The 25,975-nt window shown below is 35.0% G+C and overlaps 2 protein-coding genes across 3 annotated transcripts in view; one reads left to right on the top strand and one right to left on the bottom strand.

The window, feature by feature from the left end:
- LOC140135697 (acyl-coenzyme A thioesterase 8-like) overlaps positions 1 to 25,092 on the top strand; it is a 37,367-nt gene extending 12,275 nt beyond the window's left edge. Inside the window, exons 3-8 of the mRNA XM_072157286.1 lie at positions 13,401 to 13,537; positions 14,724 to 14,818; positions 16,744 to 16,874; positions 18,534 to 18,691; positions 22,669 to 22,857; positions 23,176 to 25,092. Coding sequence (XP_072013387.1) covers positions 13,401 to 13,537; positions 14,724 to 14,818; positions 16,744 to 16,874; positions 18,534 to 18,691; positions 22,669 to 22,857; positions 23,176 to 23,273 — 808 coding nt within the window. The 3' untranslated portion in view covers positions 23,274 to 25,092. The remainder of the gene's footprint in view (positions 1 to 13,400; positions 13,538 to 14,723; positions 14,819 to 16,743; positions 16,875 to 18,533; positions 18,692 to 22,668; positions 22,858 to 23,175) is intronic.
- Positions 1,953 to 13,309, bottom strand: LOC140135699 (uncharacterized). Of its 2 annotated transcripts, none has more exons than XM_072157289.1 (3): positions 12,766 to 13,309; positions 3,427 to 3,521; positions 1,953 to 2,695 (listed from the first exon to the last, which is right to left on the bottom strand). In XM_072157289.1, the coding sequence occupies exons 1-3, from the start codon at positions 12,878 to 12,880 to the stop codon at positions 2,546 to 2,548; spliced, it is 360 nt and encodes a 119-aa protein (XP_072013390.1). In that variant the 5' UTR covers positions 12,881 to 13,309; the 3' UTR covers positions 1,953 to 2,545. The 2 variants fall into 2 exon arrangements, 1 of the variants encoding a protein (XP_072013390.1); XR_011856557.1 differs by lacking the exon at positions 12,766 to 13,309 and adding an exon at positions 6,003 to 6,120 and having other exon boundaries at positions 1,956 to 2,695.
- Positions 25,093 to 25,975: the final 883 nt, after the last annotated feature.

The raw sequence follows: 25,975 nt of genomic DNA, 5'->3' as shown, positions 1-25,975 counted from the left end.
AAAAAAAAAACACCACCCAGTATTTCTTAAGGTTAACACAGCCTAAATCAGTACATGTATGTGTGCCCAACTTCAAAGATTACAACACACAATGTTTTGACATTTTAAAGTCCAAATGATTATTTAATTATTCCCTTATCCTGGACAGTTGTAATGTTTCTTTTCGCATCTTCCCTGGTTCATCTATAGTGTTTTTATCATATGCCCTAAACATATATTTGAACCATGCATGTTATTCCTGGTTTATTCTCAGCGTATTCCAGCTTTAAAGACATTATTATTAAAGCCATGTGTGATTTGCTCTATAGCAACGCCCTCATTTTTTTTGAATTTCTACTTTTTGCACCATTGTAATGGCAAATTGCATGAAAAAGTTCTATGGTTGAAATCATGCACTTATTTTATATAATTTGAAAGTGAATTTGGAGTATCTTTTTTATTTTATTTTATTTTACAAATTCAGCTAAAATACATCAAAAAGCAAAGTAATTATACAATTTTACATAAGGAAACAAAAATTAAATAGACCCAATGGGCTAGCCTGGAAGAGTCAGAAGCATCAAGACACTGTCACCAAGAGGTGTGACTCCTCCAACCCATTGGGGCAATTACATACAAGATATATGTGACCCATCACATCGAAACAGACCACCTTGCGACAGAAATGAAAATGGAGATTTAAACACTAGGATAAACTGCTGCTTTTTAGCTTGAAAATGACACCTTCCTTGTTGAAATCAGATACAGTAAAAATGTTTTATGAGGCAAAACAAGCTATGAATTCTTTTTATTTTCTTTATATTTTTCCATCTTCTTTCATTGTTATCTGCCAATGAAGCTAGCCGCCAAGTGGTCTGTTTCGATGTAATGGGTCACATATACTATTGCACTATTTAAACACAATATGTGTACATCCGCATCACAAGGATGCACCCGTCAGCCACCACACGTGCCCCCATTCCAGTCAGGAACAAACACTAGACCCATGTTGTGCGGAGGCCACTCCAAACCATCCCCAAGCCACATGGCCTAGGAATACAGAGAACATTCCCAAACCAGGTGGCCCGGGGACTAATCAAAGAGAACCGCACCTGGGACGAGGTGGCATCTAACCCCAGCCAACACATGAGAAGAGACACATGCAACAGCTGACAAGCGCACCCTCCCGATATGGATGTACACATGACTGACTGCTCAGTGACCTCTACCAGTCAGACATGTGAAAATTTACCACCCTCCCCTAGCACACGCTGAACACCAACACACCCTGTAACACAAATATTGGTGTATACAGAGTATTGGATATTCACACACCTCATTTAGCAGTTTTGTATCTAATCAGGTATAATTCTAGTTGATATATTCAACCTTTTAAAAATGAAAAATGTCTGGGCAATACAGTGCTAACCCACACTCACACAGAAATGTACTGACATATTTGAGTAGATTCAAAATAACACAACATTCAGGTTGTTCATGTATACATCAGCCAAATAAGATATGCAAGTTGAAACCAGACGATGGTGGCCGACAGTCATTTAATGCAGCAACAGCCAATAGCATAATTAACATGACGGCAACACTGCCTGGACGTTGGACGCCCGAGCCGAGTTGCGTTTTTAGCTCTATTGGCCCCGTTACAGAAAAAAATGCACAAAATATATTTTCCAGTGCAATGTATACATTTTCACATGAAAATAAATAATTTTGGATTCAAAATGAATGAAAAAATTACCATTGCCACTTCTTACAAATTCAGCTTTATTTATGAAGCTGATTTTCATCTAGAAAGGTATATTCAACAAAACAGGACTGTGTTCAAGTATATATATATGTATTTACGTTAAATTACCGGTAAAAAATGGTAAAATAAGTAAATTAAGTAAATTATAAAAAAGTTAAAATGAACCAAAAAATCAAATTCTTTTCATATTAAGAGCTACATTGTAGCTCTTAATATGAAAAGAATTTGATTTTTTGGTTCATTTTAACTTTTTTATAATTTACTTAATTTACTTATTTTACCATTTTTTACTGGTAATTTAACGCCATTTTTTAATTTACTGGTAAATTAACAACACTGCTTACAATGAGATTCACTGTCAAACCTCAATAGATTTAGACTGATAAAATAGTGCTTGATAACATACATACACTTTTGGAATTATTTGAGACATTTTTGTGATTATGTGTTAAACCAATGATGACGTCAAAATTCAGTCAAAAAATGCACACAAGGCTATTCAAGTTCAATGTTGATTTTTTCAGAGGGTTATCACTCCCCTGTCCCCAGCAGTACACAACAGGTTGCAGGTAATTCTCGTACTTGGTAGACCTCTTGCCTACATACAGCTCAGGTGTAAGAAGTGTTTGGACAAGCCCTAATACTTGAGAGTAAATTTGCGGGTACTCAAATTGAAACACATAATACAAGATATCAAATTGATAATTTAAATATAGTCAACTGGACTTACTATTTTTTGTCTAGATTTCCAGTTAACTAGATTTAAATTATCAATTTGATATTTACAAGGCAATTTTACATTTACAAGGCAATCAGTTGGAGAGAGGCACCTGCAGAGCTATCCCTACACTGTATGTTCACACTATCTCCTACAATGTAGTTGGTTTCGTTGAATATTACAAGATGAGGCAGCTCGCCACTCTTCAATGCAGCGTTGATATTTGACACATTCTGTCATAAAAACACAAAAGGAATCATTTTAATTCATTTGTAGCCTAAATATTTTGCAAAACCAGGTTATATGAATTAAATAAATCTCTTTTTTATTATCTTGCAACATTATATTTTAAATACATTGACTTTTAAGACTTCAGAGCAAATGATATTAACTTGTGTAGTGGAAGGATAGAGTGGGCAAAGAAAAGGGAAAGCAGAGAAGAGGGAAGAGCAGAGTAGGACACCTGATTCACAGTTTGGTCCATGTCTAAGTGATCACTTTCTGATTTGACACGTGCATAGATAGTTTTTGTTTTGTTTGTTTTATTTCTTCTTTTGCCTGGATTACTCATTCAGTGGATGTTTTAAGGTATCCTCTGTCCTTCCATGAGGCCCATGGGTCACATTGAAATAGTAACACTTTATTGGAGAATTTTATAGTAACACTTTTGTGAAGAAATATTGCATAGCAAATAACTAGCAAAAAACACCCTCAATATGGTGTTCATTTTAGGGATTTTGCCCATTGTATACTATTGTTTATATATAAAAAAAATCTTGGACAAGCAGTAGTTAGCATCTTGTGTGATTGTCAGAAGTTTGGGGTGCTCTCGTGGATTCAACTTGTAAGATGCGACGCATACATGCGCATTTATTGTGCATATTTTACAGTGTATTTTTGTGTATCACACAAAATTGCATTTAACTGTACATGCACTGTTTGAGATGTTCCCAAGTGTACTAACCTCTTTGATGATGATAATAGACTTTGTCTTGTCTCCCTTTCCCCAATCCAATGTAATGCGGAATGCTTCTCCATAGCTTGTATGGCACTGATCATCTGTCAATTAAAAAAAAAGAAATTTAGAATGTTTGCCTTTACCCTAAGTCTGCTTAAATTTATAGATATGAATACAATCATCAACCAATTCAAGACATGGGTGCAAATGCTCAATTTTGTTGCTAAATTGAGTTAGGCATGGTTTTATATATAGACTATATGGCATGCATCTCTACGGCCCTACATTAGTTACATGAAAACACAACAAATCAACAGTAAAGATATGTCTAAATTGATATCCAAAAAGTTCCCACGTTTTACTTGGCACATTTAGGAGTTATTTAGGGTTAAATTGAAAGAATTTGAAAGGGCCATAGATCAAAAACTATAGCTCACAGCCATTCACCATCATTAATTTTTTTGTTCAGAATAACTAGGTTGATATAATGACATATTTTTTAAATCAATAAAATATATATTTATTTTTAAAATGGAAAAAAATCACAAAAAACACATTTTTAACCCGAAATAACTCCTAAATGTGCCAAGTAAAACGTGGGAACTTTTTGGATATTAATTCAGACATATATTTACTCTTGATTTGTTATGTTTTCATGTAGTGCCCAAGAGTGGATTATGGAAGTGAAAGATAAATGCTCATGCCTCATAATCTAATAAGGTTGGTGAGCTATAATACACGCATTGTGAATTGGCCCTTATAGAATGAAATAGCAATTTTCTTTGTTTTACCTCATTTGCTTGGCTCGAAACTTAAAGGGGACAATGTGATTAGTGAAAACTAACATTTAAATATGAATCTAATAAGCTTTATGCAAATCAAACATTGCTGCTTTAACTTCACCCACATGCAGACTTTAACAGCCCTTTTTTCAAATCAAGTCTGAATGAATAATTAATTCATCATAAATGTGACTTGTTTTCTGGTATTTTCAATGACAAAGCCAGCTCAAGCAGTACTTGTGTCCTTCAGTTTGTTTGTTCGTTCGTACATTCGCACTTGCACTGGAAGGTAACCCTTTAGCGTTTGTGCAGGGTCTCCCTAAAATGTCTTGTGCATTTGGAATTTACACACATTACCGGTACCTAGTGAATTAAATCCAAATATTTGTGGATTAATTGAAAAATTAACATAACATCATGTTTAGTTCTGTATTACTTATTGACTGTGTAAAAGGTTTTTTCCAAAATATTGTACAATTACGAAAATATGGCTTTAAGGGCAGAGTAATGGAAGAGAACATGCCCTTTTCCAACTTCATTATTTCCAAAGTTTAAGTCCAAAGTATATAAAACTTTTTGGAATGGAAACAAGTTGGGGAAGCATTATGGTAAGATCAGATTTATACACTTTAAATGTTTAGTTTTTGACGTTCACAACATTTATTTTGAAAATGACCACATGCGTTTTGAGTTGGGCCGGTAATGCGTTACATGTTTTCGCGAGATGAAAATTGCATGTTTTTTCGTTTAGATCATTATGAATATCTTTCACATATTATACCCAACATATATAAAAGTAACATTTTCTGGCTGCAAATGAACCAAGGAATATGCAAAATTGCTTCTCAAAGTAAATTAAATTACCTGGAATATGATTGTATGGTGTTATAGTACCATGCAGTTTAAAGTGAATTGTAAAAATGTGAAAAAAGAAATAGACCTCTTGCATCATATGACCCCTGGGTGTCACTTTTATTAAATTTGCTCCTCCTGATCCTCCTCCACCCTGCACATTATGCTAATTAGATGCAAATTATTCAAATGTTAATAACTTGTAACAACTTTTTGAAGGTTTACTGTATTGGTCTCATCACAAGCTTTAATTTGACACCAAATTTAACTACATAGGCTGCATATTTATTGAGAAAATTAAAAAGATGAACCCTAAAATGTTGCGTGCATGTAACATCTCCACCTATTTACTGGCCCTACTCAAAACACATGGTACATGCAAAATTACAATTCTAACTTTTCAGCAAATTTAATTCAGAAATAGATCAGCTGAGAAACAATGAAAAGGTCAACTAAAAAGCCTGCATGCTGGAAGCCACTAAAAAACTGAATATGACAAAATGTATTTTAGAAATCATTAACATGTATTAAATATACACATTTTTAAAAGTGTTTATTACATTATCAGTTCAGAATATTTCAGATTATAAATTTGATGTCTGTTCTGATAATATTATATACATGTAATGCCTACATTATACAGTGGAACTGTAATTTTAGAGACATACCGCATTTGTGATTTGTCTTGATTTTTAATGGGGCAACATAACATTGTTAAAAATCAAAGTGTTTCCTGCTACATAATTGGTTGTCTGTGATTTTCATACCTTTTTGAATATAATTACACTTGTATTTCCACTTCTTTTATTATCCTGTCGGAATGACTTGTATACAACACATGGGAAGGTGATTTACATCTAACAATGTCATTCAGGCAGGATAATAAATGAAGAAACTGAAAAAAAAACCCACCAAAATACTGGTATACATACATACACATGTATTTACCATGGTCACACAAACATGTAAATATAGCTCCTTGGTTGCCTCACGTTGGACTCTTGAAGAGAACCTTCTGTGCTGAGAAGGTGTACAAAAGTAGGCCCTTCATAGTAGTGTTTTGACCAGCCCTCGAATTAACCCACGGCACCCATGGCATTTTGCCGTGGGTGCCCAACCCCACTGCCGCAATGCCCTCAAAATATGACCTTTACCCAAGGCAGTCACTTGCCGTGCCCTCTAATGAAGTTGCCGTCGGTGCCCCAGCCCTGTCCCTTCATTATAAAATCATCTATCTATGTTTGTGTGTGTTTTCTTCACTTTTGAGAAGTTGCCTTGGTGCCCTTCTCAAATTTTCAACAGTTGCCATGATGCCCTCTTGAAATATTGCAACCTGCTGTGCTGCCTTGCCTTTTCAGTGAAAATCCAAGGCAATTATCAACTTGCCCTAAAAAAGTTGCCGTGCCCCTTCAGATCCTTAATTCGAGGGCTGGTTTTGACTGCTGCTGTAGATCACAGTAGACGCATCATATAAAGGTAAAAGGACTTATCACTGGACCAGCAAGTCTGCAAAAGACAACATAACGAGAATAAATTAGTACTGTATTATGGCTCTGGTTTTTTTAACATGTATCAAAAGGCTAAATGACACTTTGGGAGGCCCCAGCAGAAACACATGACCTATTCTCGGATAACTTTTTATATTTTTATGTAGTGTAGACCTAGCCTAATCTCCCATAGCTTAACAAAATTTGTCCCAGTTTTCTTTTTTTACTTGTGACAAGACCAAATGTCCAATTGTTAACGGAAATTTGTCAACCTAACAAAAGTGACTACCGGTAATTTGTTTTGTTTACAAAATAAATCCAGATCAGCTCTGAGTATTCTGTTCAATATTTTATGAACACATGTTAGTACAAGATCCAAGAAATCCAAGATTTACCTAAATAATTTCTAACATGAAAAAATTGTGAGCACTTGAAAATTATTGTTTCGGATGTTACATTTTCCGTTAACAATCTTGCTCTATTATTAACATGGTCTAAGTGATTGTTTTATCATGTAAAACATACACAAATACTTTAAATGTTTGCCTCAGAGCAATATAAATAATTGCAAGTGCAAATTTTGTATCGGTTGAATGTTTTCAAATTATGGTGAAGCATTACTTAAATGGGTCTCATTTTCCGTTAACAGTTTTGTAACATCCGAAAGAATACATATTGTCTTATAATTATGTGAAGAACAATACTAGCTTTGAATTTTCATTATTAAGTTGAAGTAGACATCACAACAAGTATCTAAATGAAAAATGATTTCACTTCCTCTTGACTTTATGTAAAATGTTGGCCACACAACATTTCCGTTAACAATGGTAACATCCGAATCAAATGTAACATCCGAGACAGAAAGAGTGACATTTTGTTGAAGAAATTTAATCAGAGGGGAAATAAAAAGGTCAAATGGATTGGAAATCATGGGAAGGCCATAGTAGAAATATTTTTTACCATACCCGGGTTTGTTCTTTGAGTGTGCAAACCGTTAACATGTCAAGTTTGTTTCGGATGTTACAAGGCAAAGTGTTAACGGAAAGTGAGGCCAATAACAGGGCATTGTAAGAAGATTTTAGAATATACACTTAAATGAATGTGAATTTCTAGTAAATATGGTGTACATCCTCATTTTCCTAATATTGCAGACTCCATTTCACCTTTGTAAACCTTGCTAGTGGAAAAAATTACAAGTTGTTAGCTCTACAATATCTATTGTCTCTATGCATAACACATAAGATAAAAAGCAACATAATTAATTAGGTTCACTCCTTTCAAATTAATTTCATTACTGACATATACACATGTCCTAAGAAATTTATTTTAAATTTGAAAAGCAACTTACACTGAATATTTCTCCATTACACTAGCAAAATACTTTGATTTAAAATGTGTTTAGGATGTTACCCATTTTTTGTTAACAAGTCCAAAATGAAGTTGTAATTTCAATAAACTTTATAATATTTTAGCATTAGATGATATCTAAAACTTATTGAAAATAATTAAGTACCAATTTTGTCATAATCTTTTATTTCAAAATTGAAAAAAGCTGCATTTTCATAAAAAAGTGATCATTTTAACATAAAATATATAAGTATGTACATGTGTTAGGCCTATATTGGAATCACTATGCACATATACCAGAAACGAAGCAGGAGAAATACTTACTATGCTTCATACAGCTTCATTATGTAATAAATTATCAATGGAAACAAATTAACCACTAAGAAAAATACTCTTACAACAGAACAAGTTTCATGGGAATTATTTGTTAACACAGACTTATGAGCTGTTTTAATACGATCAGTTTTTGCATATTTTATATGTGTGCAAATGATAAATGATTGTGCCTTGCATTAAATATTTTCTGAGCGTCCATCATGGCAAAATACCTGTTGTATATGGAATGATCTCATGCTTGTTAATTCAACTTCCAACCATCAAACTTTGGAAAAATGTTAACATCATGTAACATCCGAATCACTGCCTTTAATTATACACATATTTGTACATATTTTGAATCATTTGAATAATTTCAACAGGTTTTCTGATTCAAAGTGATTGATATTATGTTAAAATAATGAAATGTCCCAAATGTTTCCCTCAATAAGTTCAATTAGATTGCAATTGCACGTTAACGTAATGTAACATCCGAAACACTCTTAAGTTGGGAAGACGTAAAAGAAAGCCTAATTATGATTGTAAGAAAGGTGTAGCCCTTTGTATTATCAACTTAATGCTTCAGGGAAATAATTAATTTGGTTTATTATGATGTCCAGTGCACATTTACAATAAGGATGTGGGTAACAATGTATATGAATAAATGCCATATCAGTACATGTATATACATCTAAATTTAAAATTTCTTCAGTAAGATGAAAATATCATTTAATGATGATTAGATTTTCAAGTGATAGGTTTAATCATCTGACAGTGATTATCATTTACATTTTTGAACTAATATGTGCTTAGAAATAGGGCCAGATGCCTGCAAATAATGCATGTTTACAAAATAATGTAACATCCGAAACCTACAAGTATCTAGAGTTACATTTTTACTATAAAGGCATTATCAAACTTATTTTGATATGTCAGTACTTGGTTATCATTACCTTGTTCACATATGGATTAGCAATATATGTGGATGAAATTAATTACATTTAGAGCATATTTTTGACCACCAAACCTGCTATTTTGCCCATTTTTCAGTTTCATATGCCTGAAAAGTTACCTAAAAGTGATCGCAGAATGGCCATATTTGGTCAATAGTAACTTGGACTCATTATTTTCCTATGACAACTAATTTGGTAACTAATGGGCATTACAGTAAGCAATATCTAGCTTTGGCAACAAGTTGCTTTTTTATGAAAAAATCTCATTGGCCAAAGGGTCTACAAAGTTTACAGACCAAATGAACAGAATTAAGCTCCAAGTTTTGTATTTTCATAAATTTCAAGTCATCTGCTTTGAGAAATGACATATTTTAAGTGTCTTCTGTCAATTTCATTTTACCCTCTCAGTTCACACTTTTGATACATGTTAAAAAAACCAGAGCCTTATGGTATTAGTACTTCTTGCCAAGCAAACTGCTGTGTAACACCACTGAACAATGAATAATATAAATAAACTAATTTAAACAAACACCCACTTGTTGCCGTCACGATCGGCTGCGGTGTGAGTGGTGTCATGCTTCTGTGAATCCGACTCAATTTTGAATGCAATGATCTCTACTCTCTAGCCTCAAATGTGAACCTAATCGGTGAGCAAATTTGTGACTTGACTTCTACATGTAGAGCAAGTTCAGAATGGCAAATTTCAGAAGAAATCATTATTTAATTGAATAATGAATTTTTTTTTTGTACACAGAAATATCACATTGATCATGACTATAAAACCGGGAGCCTGTAAAAAGGAAGTAAAGCTCACGCATGTTCTTTGTCAGGGTTCTTTGTGTAGTGTGATACTGATACTTCAATGTAAATGACAAATTATAATACTTGTTTTAAGCTGTCTGCAAAAGTATTATTTAAGTAGCTGCATCCATAGACCATAGCAAACAATTAGCATGATTGGTGAATGAATCTGTGACAGTCAGGCGGTGGTGATCATATATTATTTAAAATAAAGTATAACGAGCTTTGGGCGAGTTTTACAAATTACAATACCGGTACTATTTATTCTCTTGGTCGGTATGACGTCACTCACGATCATACATTATTTTTTTTTTTTTTTGTTTTTTTTTTATACAATAAATACCCTTACCTCTTGTCTTGGTGAAACAATTGAAAAAGTTCTGTTTTCTTATCAGAGGAATAAACTTACAAAAGCAAATTGGTGTTTTCTAGAGAAAATTGGCTGGAGACTTTCATTTCTGGAAACTGGTAAAGCTCTAAAAATCAGATAACAACTTTATGGAGCTCAATTTATAATGTCCAATTTATAATGTCCAGCATTTTCAAGAAACGAGGAGCTTGATACATGTGTGATAGTTTTCAGGAGACTCTCCGAGGAGTTCCAGAGCTACATAATAGAGCTCCTTACAAATGGAAGGTCTGCTGGAACTGAGAGGCCCTACAAACCTATAGTGATTTCGCGAGGGGATCCCTTTTGACAGGTCTACGTGAGTGAGAAATTATGGGTATTGTGTGCACTGGATGGAACGGAGAACAACCCGACCGAAAGTGATCAGTTTTCCAGGAGAATCATCATAGTATCATAAGTATGATACCATACAATGATGATTAGGCCCTTCACACTAAATTCTTAGTTTACTGTTAACCGCCCGCATCCAAAATTGAAAATTGCAAAATATTTAATTATTTTATTTTTATTTTGGATTTTCTCCTTTAAATAACTTTTAATGACTTTTACTTGCTACTTTCTAACATGAATCATATCAACAATAAGGCGCTTCGCACTTGATTAAATTAGTTTCCTGTTTAAGATTTTGAAAAAGGGACGAGGTGACTTTTAATTATTAATTATCTTTTATTTTCTTTATAGTTTGAACAATTACAAGCAACTATTGACTTGTTTTGACTAGAGCGGGCATCTGATCTGAGGTAGCGCTAGGTTGCTTTTTGGGGTCCCGGACCCACCAAAATAGAGTTCGGACCCCCTGTTTTTAAATTTTCTGCAAGTTCAGGGGTCCCTGCAGACCCCCAATTTTTCAATCTAGCACTTTTGCAGACATACTATTTATGCTGCATTTTGGCAACTCGGACTCGCCAAACTCTACTCCGGACCCCCTACTTTTTAATTTTCTGCAAGTTCGGGTGTCCCTGCGGACACTGGAGTGTTTAGTTCTAGCGCTACCCCTGGCGGGCATTTAATTATTTCACAACAATATTTGATTTTATAAATTTAAAGTGAAGGTGGAGTTGTACTCTTTTTTCATTCATCATTATAGTTGATATTATTAAAGTCAGAAAATGACAAGTAGAAGTAGTTGAAAGTTATTTTAAAGGAGAAAATAGAAATAAAAATAACATAATTAATTATTTTGAGATTTTCAATTTTGGACGCGGGCAGTAAACAGGAAACTAATAATCAAGTGCGAAGGGCCTAATGATGAATAAACAAAAGTATAACTGCACCTGAGAGGGTGGAGAAGGAGGCGGAAGAGGAGGTGTAAAAGTAACCATTCATGTACATGTACGTACAATAATTAAATAAAATGCCGACTCCCGTCAAACTGGTTTGATAGTTGGTTGTGGTATAAAGAAAATAATAGATAATTAATAATTAAAAGTCACCTTGTCCTATTTTTAAAATCTTGAACAGTAAACTCGGAATCAATTGTGAAGGGCCTTAATGATTGAAAGGCATCGATCATGATTCATGAAGTGTTAAATTGAATGAAGTTGACAAAATTTGTAAAATTTAAAGAAGTTGATATTTAAAGGAGTATTTCGTGATCCTAGCATCCTCTTTTTATGACATTTTTCAGTACATATCCACGAAAAAAGCATATTCCCAAAATTTCAGTTGATTCCGATTTTGCGTTTGCGAGTTATGCATGATTAGGCCCTTCTCACTTGATTATTAGTTTCCTGTTTAAGATTTTGAAAAAGGGATGAGGTGACTTTTAATTATTAATTATTAATTATCTTTTATTTTCTTTATTTAGTAATAAAGCAACTATTGACTTGTTTTGACCAGAGCGAGCATTTAATTATTTCACAACAATATTTGATTTTTATAAATAAGTGAAGGTGGAGTTGCACTCTTTGTTCATTCATCATTATTGTTGATAATATTAAAGTCAGAAAATGGCAAGTAGAAGTAGTTGAAAGTCATTTTAAAGGAGAAAATTTGAAATAAAAATAAAATAATTAATTATTTTGAGATTTTCAATTTTGGACGCGGGCGGTAAACAGGAAACTAATAATTAAGTGCGAAGGGCCTTATCATGATTAATATGTGTACTGCTCCATAGACAATACGTTGTAATTTCGTTCTGGTGCACCAGAACGAAATTCAAATTTCGCGATATCTTTGCTAAACGAATTAATCTGCAAGAAATATTTTGTACATAAACATTATGTAGCCAGGGTATTCCAATGTGATATAAAAATCTCAACTTTTTTTGAGAAAAGTGGGGGGATGAGTCTGTGGATCACGAAATGCCCTTTTTAATTGTTCGATAAGGGATAACATCTTTACTGTTTGGATTCACTTTGCATAATTATGAATTAGATCATAAAAATATCGGAACTTACATTGTACGTCGTCGTCATGGTCGTTGGTTCTCATCGGCAGAGTGACGTGAGTCATGTCATTCAGTAAGCTTACGACGCCTTTGCTTTGGTTGTTGAAACACCGATAATACCGCATTCTTTTTCTTCCCTTTTGACAATAGTACTACACCGTCCGTGATCATGATACGATTTAATTTTACCTGTTGACTTCGACTTGAGGTATAATTATTTATAAATTGATATGATATTTTTTAAATTTGAACTTTAAAAATACGAAAATCGTCTCGTCGTTTTCATGCAGCTCGTAGGAATAATGAATTGTCACCGGATATGGTGATGAGGGCGCTATCACTCTCATTTGGCAGAATTCTTCGATTTGAGAGTACTCTCAAATGAGCTATTTTATGGATTTGAGAGCTCTCATATTGGACAATTCTTCGATCTGTGAGTACTCTCAAATGAGGGTTTTCCTGGATTTGAGAGACTCTCAAACTGGACATTTCATCGATTTGAGTGCTCTCAAAGCAACTCTCAGATCGAGGAAATCCTATGCTCACATAACTCACCATTGGGCTAATTAATAAAAGTTTAAATGTGCGTGTGTGAGAGAGGAGTGGGGAGAGAAATTAAATGTGGCATCTTGATTTTCTCTGCAGAGCAATTCATCATTGGAAGACATTAACTGGGCGGCTTTATGGTGGTCAAGTTGTTGGTCAAGCATTAGTTGCTGCCTCCCATACGGTCAGTCCACAACTACACGTACACTCACTACATTGCTACTTTCTGAAATTTGGTAAGAATATTATTTCCTGTCAGGTGTATATGCACCAAGGTGGGCCCTTGAATCACAAGCCTTGAAAATCAATGTGGGCCTGCTATTACCAAATCACCAAGATGTAGGTCGTATTCAGGATTTTTGGCAGAGTTGGCAAAAAGTGTACCTTTTCTTTTCCACCAAAAAAGCATTTAAATCCAAAAGTGTGACATGGAAAAGTGGTCGCTGTTATAATTTGTCTAATTTGGACCTTGGATACATTTGGATATTTTTACCCTGAAAACTGGCAGCGGTACAGAATTTCCCAAATGTGGACCTTCTTCCCCCCCCAAGAAAAAAAAAACCCAACAAATTGCTCATATGCAAAAAGTGGACTTCACCCTCTAAAAATTGACTTTTGAGGGGCTATTTTGAACAGATCAATATAAAAAAGTGGTCCCTTTGTTATTTTTTTCCTCATTTAGATCTTCTTGGACATTTTTATCACCTGTTTATGGGTTTGAGCACTTTTAATTCCAAAGTTAGTCACCTGAAAAATAATACTTGTTATATCTGGAAAAGTGGACTTTTCCTTGAGGGAGATTTTCTTTTGAGAGCAATGCATGCAACACACTGCTACAGGCCTGGTAAAATGGGCTCAATGTTGACGTCAACATCAATCCTAGTCCTTCCCTGCTAATGGCATTACTTGTTGTTGATTTGCGAGTCTGAAGTCTTACCAGTGTCACAAGTGGACAATGTAACATTTAAATCTATGAAATGTTCAATAATTGTTATGTCTCAATTGAGGTCTGGTGCTTAAAAATTGGTAGGGGGCATAGATTTTTAGAATATTAGCTTGAAAATGTTGACCTACTTCTAACCACCTGAACTTCTTTTAAATGGCACAGAATAGTTGGGCAGGTAATATATAACCAATAAAACTTTAGGAACTTTAACATAGATGACATAAGGCAAAAAAATTTGTTATGTTGCACACAGCGACCCACCCTAAATCCTGAAAATTCTGGGTGGAATTTTTTTTTTGAATGATGATTTTTACAGATATGTTAAAAAATTAATGTTTTTCACTTAAAATTAATATGTCGGGACTTTTGATCAGCACCATAATTCTTAGTTCATAGGCGTTGACATTGTAATGAAAACTCAAATCTGACTTTGGTCTGACTGATGATAGCGTTTATTTATCTATTCATTATGACAGGAACGCGTAAACATCCAGTGTTGTATAAAGTACATAATGTCAGGGACGGCAAAAGTTTTTCAACAAGATCAGTCCAAGCCAGTCAAGATGGCGTGGTAAGTAGTCTATGAAAATGTTGATATGGAACAACTTGATGTTCCTCCATGTTGTTCCATTTAAAATAATGGTATCTACCATGTTATGTCAGGTGATAGATAAACGGCTGGATCTCAAAACAAATTAATCTAATACTTAATTCTCTAACAATAACACTAGGCAGCGCATTAAGGGCTGGGGTATGAACGTTTGGACAGTATTTATTTTGGGACATTAGAGCACATCAGACATATCGAATTGCATTCTGAATGCGAAGAATGTCATTCTGATATCAAATAATTTTGATTTTTGAAATTGCAATTTAATACACATTTTATGGCAAATCATTAAAATTGATATTTTTGATATTTAACAGTACTTGAAGTAAACTTTATAAATCTGATGATTTATATATAAAGTGTATGTAGGTGGGATGAAAAGCCGACGATCAATTGAAAATTTTGACCTTTATTATTGAAGATATGGATTTTTTCCCAAAACACCAAAAAAAATTAGGTCTTTTGGGAAAAAAATCCATATCTTCAATATGAAAGGTCAAAATTTTCAATTGACCGTCGGCTTTTCCTCCCTGCTACATACACTTTAAGAATATATCATTAGATTTATATAGTTTACTTCAAGGACTGTTATATATCAAAATTTTGAAAAATATCAAATTTTTATAATTTGTCATAAAATTTGTATTATATTGTGATTTTCAAAAAATGAAAATTATTTGATATCAGAAAGACATGCTTCAGTATTCAGAATGCAATTTGATAGGTCTAAGGTGCTCTCATGTCCCACAAAAAATACTGTCGAAACGCAATAAATGCTCATTTTAGATCCCTTAAGCCATATTGTAACATAAGGAATAGAATTGTATTTCTTTTCCGCCAAATGTTAGTTTTCACTGTCAGAATTTTGGCCCAAACAGATGAGGCAGCTAAAGTACAAAGAGAATTGCTATTTTTATACCATCATATATATGTCCCCAATCTGAGCTACTCCATTGAATGTGACTGATGTCAGTCCGTTTGATGTAACGCCATGTACCCACAGTGTATTGTGACATTCTACTGATTGATTGTAATAATTAAACTTCTTATTCACTGGTTTTATTCAAAATCTTGTAAGTTGTCAAAACTAAACTAAAGTTTTGATTTTTGCAGGGTATGTTAGTTTACTAAAGTGCATTACAATCATGTAAAAAACAGAATTTTGAAAAATATTGAGAGCATCTCCATCCTCCTCAACAAATGTTACAATACAGATTTAGGTGATATTGCCATTTTGCATCTGAGCTAATCATATACTCCAGAGGCAAACTGATTACACTGCCCAACACAGTTTTTGGTGACTTTGGTTTGAGAGTTGTTTTTAGGTATAATTTTGGGTCGCCGATTTCAAATATAGCATTAGTTTTTGCATATCACGTCAAATTTTCACTCTATGACTATAAATCATGTAGAAATATACAAGATTCCATGTGTTTCAGAGCTCCATTATGTGGTGCAAAGCATCATGGGAAGGTATGATTGTCTGCTATTTTAAAAGCTTAAAAGCTGTATTTATCAGTCATCATGTTTCATGTACAATATTTTAAGACAAACATGGCAAAGGCAAAAAGTATAACTCATCCTGTCCTTGCTTATTAAACATATGTGTTCTAAATAGTAATTCATGAAATTTCACCATTTGTCATAGAAAAAACTTGACCTGATAGGGAAAAACTGATGCCATATTTGAAATCAGCGACCCCAAATTAGTTAAAAACAACTCTTAAATCCAAGTCACCAGAAAAAAAGTTAAATTTTGTTATGAGTATGTGGAAACATTGAATATGAAAGCAGAGAGGCTATCTCTCAAAATAAGGTTTACTGATGTCCATCTCATTTTGTTCAATCACAAAGTTATCAAAATAAATGTTATGTTTTTCTTCCAGGCTATCTTTACAATGATGGCATCATTCCATATTACAGAAGAGTCTCCCTTTCAACATCAGTATAGCATGCCACATGTGCCAAAACCTCATGAGTTGAAAAGTGACAGAGAATTGGTTGATACATATGTTAAGTAAGTTACGATTGAAGTCAATTCGCGGGGTCAATTCAGTGTTTTTAAGGCCTAAAATGTGACGTGTCATGTCAAAAACAGACACTTTTGGGCAGGTTATCAATTTCAAGATTTTTACATATCTTAAATATAGAGATATTTTGCTCCACAATGCCGTTTTCCCCAATGAAATTGGACATTCCTAAGTGAAGATATTGAGTTTGTAAGTTATGGTATTATCCCGGGGGTATTATAAAATTAGAAATTGAGATATCGGCCTTTACAAATATTATTGACAATATTGAGAGCAAGAATTACCTTGAAAAACATCTTAAAAAATACAAGATGCCAGTTATATTCTGGTCTGAAACTATCAGACAATATTTTGAACATTAATAACATCACAAACTCAAATTGTGAAAAAATCACCCCCGTGCAGATTTTTGGCTATTTATCCATTTACGATCCTGCCCAAAAGTGTTTGATATACCATATACATGTCACAAATGTTGATCAAAATGACTGAGTACAACATAAATGAAGTGCTGTACACTATAAGTGTGGGGCAAACTAAAGGGAAAAGTTAACCAAAATGTAACATTGGTATATATTTGATCATGAAGGCGAAAATAGTGCTATTGATTGTTTCCCAAAATATATTAAGAACATGCTTGTTTGCAATATTATGAAATATGTAGTTTATACATATACTCGGGGAGCTAGGACCACTTTCTGTGCACCCCCCACAGGACCAAACCAAACCAAATTTGTAACACTTATTCTACCTTGTGTATATATAAATAAATCTTGTGTTATTGCTGATATTGGGCTTGAACTGAAATGACTATAGAGTCACATTACTTTGTCCCCACAAGTAACAATCCAATATGGCATCATCTGAATTCTCATTGTCTAATTTCTTTGACCCTGCATTAGTTTGTTTGTTGATCTAAGTGTTCAAGTTAGGGCCCGATGAAACCACCAATTTGATTTTTTTAAATGGCCCAAAGCAATAAGAGCTTACTAAAAGTGGAATATTCCAGTTGAAATCCATACACCCCCTATTGAAAACATGACCTGAATCTTCCACACAGGAAGTGTAGTAGATTTCAAATGGAGTTGTTCATTTAGGTAATCCTATTTGAAATTCTCACTCCTGCATGGGGGTGGGGGGGGGGGGGGGGGGGGTAAGGTCATGCCTTCCACAGGGGCGTATGGATTTCAACTGGAATAGTCCAATAATTAGGATAACCATCCAAGTCAAATAAAACCATGGTTGGAATTCACTAGCAGTTGCAACATGTCTGAAGTCCTTTATCCATTCTGAAGCCAGTCCCACCGTAGCTCTTACATAAAATGGAAGACTTTTTTTTTTTTTCTTAATTGCCATAGGTTAAAGGATGTACAACACATCATAAATATTTAGCAAACTTGATCCATGAGATGGAAGCAGCATGCTGCTTTGACTATAATAGAGAGTTTTCTCCTTCATATGTGCAAGCTTGTCGCCAGAGAAAGCCTTGTAAAAGCCTAACCCAGGCGTTCTGAATGGGTGGTCAGACCGCAGACCATTTCAGTATTGTTGGCCTGCATGGTGTATAACTCTGCATAACCAATAATAACCAGTGATTTCAAAATCAGTATTAAATGACCATGTACATTGTGATTTACCAAATGCAGACATGCACCCATATCAAGCCAAATGAAAGCAATGGTTGAGAAACAACTAACAAGAGAGATAGACGTAGAATTCCGAAGAATAGATCCGATGAGATTATTTATGAGATCACCTACGGAGCCGCAGATGAGAATATGGGTGAAAGCTAAAGACAAAATAGGTAGGTACAGTGTCTTAATGCGGGGCATGTCAAGCATATTGAAAAGCAGAGGCCTATCCATTGACCTCAAGGTACGCCTACTTCGTGCAACTGTGTTTTCCATTGCCACTTATGGATGCGAGTCTTGGGCTATGACCAAGAATGATAGGAAAAGAGTAGATGCTTTTGAGATGTGGTGTTTCAGGAGGCTTCTACGAGTGACATGGAAAGACAGGAGAACAAATTCCTGGATCCTTGACAAGATTGGTACAAGTCTAACCATCAGAAGCGGCATAATGGAGAGAAAGCTGAAGTACTTTGGCCATATTGTCAGGAAACATGGTGTAGAAAAACAGATTTTGCAAGGGGCTATGGAAGGCAGGCGAGGAAGAGGATGTCCACCAACATCTTGGACTAATGACGTGAAGCTGGTTTCTAACCAAGGAATGCAAGGTGCAACAGATCGAGTGAGATGGCGTACTCTTGTGAAGACCACAGCAGGGCTACACAGCGCCACCTGACACAGAGAGAGAGAGTGTGTCTTAATTAGCCAGCCTCCTGTCATTTACATGTCTTGGTGTACCCACAAGATGTGCAAATTTTATGATTTTAACAGATGCTAAATTGAAAAATAAGTTGTGTTCACATGGTTGGAAGTAATTAGGCAGGAGTAAGTATTGGAGTGGCACTGGTTGGAGTAGCCAACTACAGAGAGGGTGGAGTAGTGACTGTGTACACATTACATTTCACTACCTGAAGAGAATTGATCAAAAATTGAATTCCCTCCTGAGGTTGGTATCTGTCAATGAGTTGACCACATCACCAGGCTGTCATCATAGCTAGAGGCAGTATATGGGCACACATGGGTTAATGAGTTACATTAAAATAACCTGGTGTGTTATTTGGTTCCCAGGATGTGAGTTTTGGCTGAGGCAATTTGTGGTCGTACCTTCATGTAATTATTTCGTGTAAGCTAACCCTAACCCTAATCATAACCCTAATCCTAGCCCTAACCCTAATCCCAACCCTAAACTTAACCCTAATTTCGTGTAAAGTTACATGAAGGAATAACCCAATTTGTGGTTAAATGTTGATCCCTCACTGCAAGAGTTATTACCGTCGATTTGGTTGAAAAAGGAGGTTAGACATGATCAAATCTCTCCAGGTAACAAAACGTAATGCATGCATGGGAATGATTGTTGGAGAGTAAGTTTATTGAAATTAAAGCCACCCTTCCTGTGATATACTCCTGCTAAATAGGAGTATCTACCTAGGAGTATTCATTTGGTAGGAGTTGCTGCACGGCTGTTTGATGTATATATAATTGGCTTCATTATTAACTAAATGCAAACTATAGATGGCGCTATTTATTCTAAATCATATTTCTTTATTTGCAAGGGTTAGGTTATTAATACCGCCATTAAAACAGCTGAAATAGGTGAAACAAGCAACAAGGAAATTTTATAAACATATTTATCAAACAATAAAAGGAATTATTTGTATTAAAAGCTTGAAAGGGTAATTTCCAGTAACTAAATAGCGCCACCAATTTTGTCATTAATAGATACATTTTATATCCGAAAAAGCTTTAAAAATACCATAAAAGTGAATAATTTTGTAAAAGAAGAGAAATTAAAGTTGATAACGACTCAAAAGCATCTGTATACATTAGCACGATATCACTTTTAGCTGTTTAAGCCTAAAATTTGGTTATACATGATGTCTTGTTTGAAACACTAATAAATGATCCCATCAAACAACCGTGGCTGAGCACAGGGTGGCAAGTTTGACATTTTTCTGATGGCATAACCACTATACTTAGCATGCATTAATGTGGGATGAAAGGTTCAAAAATTGAGAAAACATTAAAGGTCCGTGACCCGATCGACAGCATCATCCCCCCGAATTTTCTCATTGTTGATTAGTTTTTGGTATCATTTAATAGATTATATTTTGCTCAATACCATCCTGAAATTTGACGATCCAATTTGGTGTATTTTCGGAGAAATCAAGAAACAAACAGGCTATAGTGGTAGCCACCTTCGACATTCTGGGTAGGAAAAAATGAATCTGTGAATAAGAGCCGTTTTACTCCCATACCAATTCGCACGAACGGAAATAGGTCCGAAATAATGAGGGCGCTATAATGATAAACACTTAAAACAAAAATAAAGAAATACATAAGGGATGAAATAAATACAAAACAAGACCTTATCTTGTTAAGTATGATCGAGGATATGAAAAAAATATGAGAAAAAATGCCCCCACTATAAAATAAATAAATAAATTAATTAATTAATTAGAAATAAAATTTAAAAAATCATTTTTATCATTAAAACAAATCCTAAAATAAAAGAAAAGTGTAAAATGTTTACTATAATTCACCAGAATCTGTACATCTGTCCATCTGTCTGTTTGTCTGTTTGTCTGTCCGCCTCTTTTCTCGGAGACTACGGGTCGCATGTTCCTCAAACTTGGTGGGTGGGTGCAGCTCGGTATGAGGAAGAACGAGTTTATATTTTTTAAGGTCAAAGGTCAAGGCCGGGGTCAAGTTCAATTGAAGTCTAATTTCAAACACTTTAAATGGCAAATCTAGCCATGCCAATGTGTTGACCTTGGACTTTCAAACAAAAGTTTCCACGGTGACCTTTTCGTCAGACCTACGGTTAAGAGGTCAAAGGTCAAGAAAGGTAAAAATTTCAAATTGCCCCTATAGAGCTGAAACTTGGTGGGTGGGTGGACCTTGGACAAACAAATAAAAGTTTCCACGGTGACCTTTTCATCAGACCTACGGTTAAGAGGTCATAGGTCAAAAAAGGTAAAAATTCTAAATTGCCCCTATGAGTATGAAGCTCAAACTTGGTGGGTGGGTGGACCTTGCACTAACAAATAAAAGTTTCCACGGTGACCTCTTCGTCAGACCTACGGTTAAGAGGTCATAGGTCAAGAAAGGTAAAAACTTCAAATTGCCCCTATAGAGCTCAAACTTGGTGGGTGGGTGGACCTTGGACTAACAAACAAAAGTTTCCACGGTGACCTTTTCTTTAGACCTACGGTGAAGAGGTCATAGGTCAAAAAGGTAAAAATTTCAAATTGGCCCTATGGAGCTCAAATGTGGTGGGTGGGTAGGTGGACCTTGGACTAACAAACAAAAGTTTCCACGGCGACCTTTTTGTCAGACCTAGAGTTGAGAGGTCATAGGTCAAAAAACATACAAATTGCAAATTGCTCATGAAACTTGGTGGGTGGCCAAGGAAGCTCAGATTTGAGAGCGAAAGTCAGGTCAAATGGCAAAAAGCTGCAATTGAGCTCATCTGTGAGAACAGTGATCCCAGCCAAAGGACACACCCTGATTTTGAGATCTGCAAAAGCCAATAACCATGACAGCCGAGAACCGCGAAATACGGGTAACCGCCTAGTGATGATAATATACAAAATTAAAAGGAAATGTATCAGGGTAAAAAAGAATGAGATATTTTGTCACAAGAATGATGGGCGTAGTGGTATGGCGAAGCACTCGACGGGAGTGTTGTTTCTGGATGCGGACCACAATGCAATTCATGCGTACCAACGTATTGGCTTGCTAATTGTGCTAATTATTCACTTTTACGCTAAAAATGTTCTCGTTTTCTCACATAGATGCATAAAGGGGATAATATTTGAAATTGTATACATGTAAGTTTGAAGACAATCCATATCCTAAACTGATAGGGTTACCCCTCATTAAGTAAAATGGTCTCCTAGTACTAATTTTTGGGACAAACTTCAAATTTTTCCTATGCCCAAATTTGACTTTTTGACCTTTGACCTCACCTCATTTGCATATACATATTGAGGCACACAAAAAATATCAAGTTCAGTCCATATGCTTTTTATATATAAAAAGCCATACTTCAAGTATTTTAACTCTTTAGATCACAGACCAATCTTAAGAATGATTTCTGAGATTTATAAAAGTGATAACATGTAATGTCATTTACTATTGTTTCTTGTTGTAGGTGAGGATATGCGTATGCATCAGTGTGTGGCTGCCTATTTATCTGATTACTTCTTGGCCATGTCTCAAACCTTGCCATTCCGTCATATTAAGCTGGGACAAATAGCATCTTTAGATCATTCCATTTGGTTTCACTGTCCATTTAGAACAGATGAGTGGATGCTGTATGAATGCGAAAGCCCCAGAACAGGTAGGTAAAGTGGAGGGAGGGGGGTATGTGGGGGAGGGTGCTGGAATAAAAATCGATAAAATGCATAAGAAAATAGACATCATAAGAAAATAGACATCACCAAACTTACGAACTTTAGAACCAAGTATATGCTAGACCTGTGGTTTGTATAATTATGGACTGTGATGGAATGTTATCAGTTTCACTCGACAGGGAAACTGATAAAATTTCATCATAATAATTATAGTAACTCGCTGTTCAAGAATGCCTTCTTTGCCCCCCCCATATAGCAAATCATGTCGCATACTGACTTATTTGTCTCCTTATTTCATGACACAGGTGCAGCACGTGGTATATCCTTGGGTAGACTATGGCAAGAAGATGGGAAGCTAGTGGCAACTGTAGCACAGGAAGCAGTCCTTAGGCCACAACTCTAATCGGGGTTCAGAGGTATCCTAACTGGAAAATAACACTTGAAATGGACCAATCAAAGAAAGAAATTAAATTATCTTAGACCAGCTCCAACAAAATCCGGAACAAGTCGCCAGACATGTTTTTGAGTTATAGGCCTTCAAAGATGACATTCCCATAAAAAAAATCAAATTATGGAATTCTTAATTTCATGGTATTGACAGGGCCGGATTTACCATAGGGCCAGATGGGGCAGATGGGCCCAGGGCCCCCAAATTCTGGGGGCCCCCAAAAAAGTCTAAAATTAAAATTTTTCGAGTCGTGCGCATATGTCCTAGTTGATTCTAAGAACTTGCCCAATTGAGTGCACATGCCTTTTTCATAGTGCGTTTGGGGGCCTCCAAATTATGGCCTGGCCCAGGGCCTCCAAAAAGGTAAATCCGGCCCTGGGTATTGATGGTGGGACTAAGTGGTCTTTCATATACTTGAAAGTACTTATTAAAAAGAGGTTTATTTCATCAATAATTAACAGTTGAACTATGATAATCCCTATTCAATCCTGTGTAAGGCAGGAATCTTATTGACCCATTACTAAGAAAAGCAATTTGGCAAAAATATCATGGTATCATTTACAAAATGGTCCATATCTTGAAAAGTATTGATGCTATTTATATACTTTTGGTATCATTTTAAAGCTTATTGTCTAATGCTTACATTTTCATTCAGATTATGAAGTGTCAAAAGTGCGACTTGTTTTTGGTTTTGTCAGAGCTGGTCACAATTATATTATTTGTATATATTTATAGTTATATATAAATGAGAGAAATTTTTAACTTGAAATTATTGAAGGGAAATTATATTGGAATGAGATGGCTATCACAATATTGGTCTATTCCACTTCAAATTCACACTACCCCTGTGGAAGATTTTGTAAACATCTTCCACAAGGGGAGTTTGTTTTTCAAATGTAACTTGTCAATGTTAATCATTTTGAAATCCATACACCCCCTGTATTACTATTATAGCTTCACCTATATCTTCCACAACTGGAGTGAGTAGTTTAAATGGAAGTTACCCAATTGTCTGTTCTATTCAAAACTCATACTCCCTCTGTGGAAGACTTTAGCTAAATCTTCCACAGGGGTAGTGTGGATTTTAAATGGAATAGCCCATTAAACATAAATACACAATTTGAAATCTACCATACCCCTGCGGAAGAGTTTTAAAAAGTCTTCCAAAGAGGTAGTATGTTTTTCAAATGAAATTGGCTTTGGGGTTAATTATTTTGAAAAACATACTCCCCCTGCATTATGGCTTCACCTATATCTTCCACAACTGGAGTGAGTATTTCAAATTGAAGTTAACCAATTGTCCATTCTATTTGAAACCCATACTCCCTCTGTGGAAGACTTCCACATGGACGCTCTGAACACAAGCCAGGTCTTAGTAATCAAAGGCGTAAATTGTTAGAGGAAGAATTTATTTGGCATTTATACATTGACAGTACCTTATTTATTATGCAGATGGGGAATTGCTCATCCAAAACATCACCTCAGATGATATCTGAGTTAGGGTTAGATGAATGCTAACCCCTGCTATAACACTAACCCTAATATCACCTAAGGTGAGGAGCAATTCGACATCTGCATGTCAATTTATTGTTGTACTCTGAATGTATTTGGTTCATCTGGTAAAGCAGCAGTATTGTGTGCAATAACATTAAATGCATTAACCCCATGGGTAGTACCCATCGGGTACCCATTTTGCACCCTGATGTGGTAGTGACTTCAATGCATAGAGGCAGCTGTTTCTAGTGCGCATACCGCTCATTCTACAAAATCCGGTGCCAATCCACTAAAAAATTGAAAAAATAAAAGTTGTTCAAAAAACCTGCTTTTTGTGTTTTTAAAAGTAAATGTATCACTACTTTCAGATGTAAAAATTGCCAACACCACTTGCATATTTTTCTTTCAGGATGTCATGATGTTTTTTAACATTAAAACTCAATGTAATGTTAGCTACGTTACCGACTATAAAATGGGCTGTTTTACTCAATCCAAGGTCATAAAAAGCAAATTAAAGATCACTTGAGTGAAATGTAAAACAGATTTCACCATTTCATAGAAGTTTTGAAGATGCATAAATGAGTGTGTAACATAGCTCACAGTAACGTAGTTCACTGGTTTTTAATGTTTTTAATGTGATTTGCGAACGTTAGAACGTTATGTCGGTTAATTCTAATATAAATGGGGTTCGACCACTGGTGGCTTTCACATATTATCAGGAAGTACATGTAATACAAGTGCATACTATAGAATTCTGGTAACGTAGCTCACCAATCTTAACATGGTCGGTCGAAATTTCAATGTTTACAACATTTCTATGCCAAAAATGCTACAGCATCACTATGAGTGTTTCCTTTCAAAAACCGCAAATTACATTGATACCTCTGTTTTACTTCTTTCCAATAACGTGTGTTAAAAAGGGGTAACGTAGCTCACAGCGTTTTGGTGGAAAGTGCAATTTATTTTAGAATTACACAAAGACATTTTAATCACTAAAAAATAATGTTGATAAACAATATGATGGTGCGTTATCTAATTAAAAAAAAACAAATATGTAAAGAAATCACATTTATTCAAAGAAAATATTTAGGGTTAGATGTGACACTTGAGCTGTGGAAACGCATTTTTAGCGATTTTTGAGCCTTTGCAAGGGTTAATCAGGC

Source organism: Amphiura filiformis, chromosome 16, assembly GCF_039555335.1.
Source record: "Amphiura filiformis chromosome 16, Afil_fr2py, whole genome shotgun sequence".
Lineage (NCBI taxonomy): Eukaryota > Metazoa > Echinodermata > Ophiuroidea > Amphilepidida > Amphiuridae > Amphiura > Amphiura filiformis.
Note: the sequence above shows the minus strand (reverse complement) of the source record. Positions and strands in the feature narration are given on the sequence as shown.

Bases quoted from the DNA above. Each gene is read 5' to 3' on its own strand.
- LOC140135699 (XM_072157289.1), bottom strand. From the start codon at position 12,880: ATGCGGTATTATCGGTGTTTCAACAACCAAAGCAAAGGCGTCGTAAGC. The intron at 3,522-12,765 runs GTAAGTTCCGAT...TTTAATTGACAG, and splicing joins CCATGACGACGACGTACAAT to ATGATCAGTGCCATACAAGC. The intron at 2,696-3,426 runs GTTAGTACACTT...TTTTTATGACAG, and splicing joins CTATTATCATCATCAAAGAG to AATGTGTCAAATATCAACGC.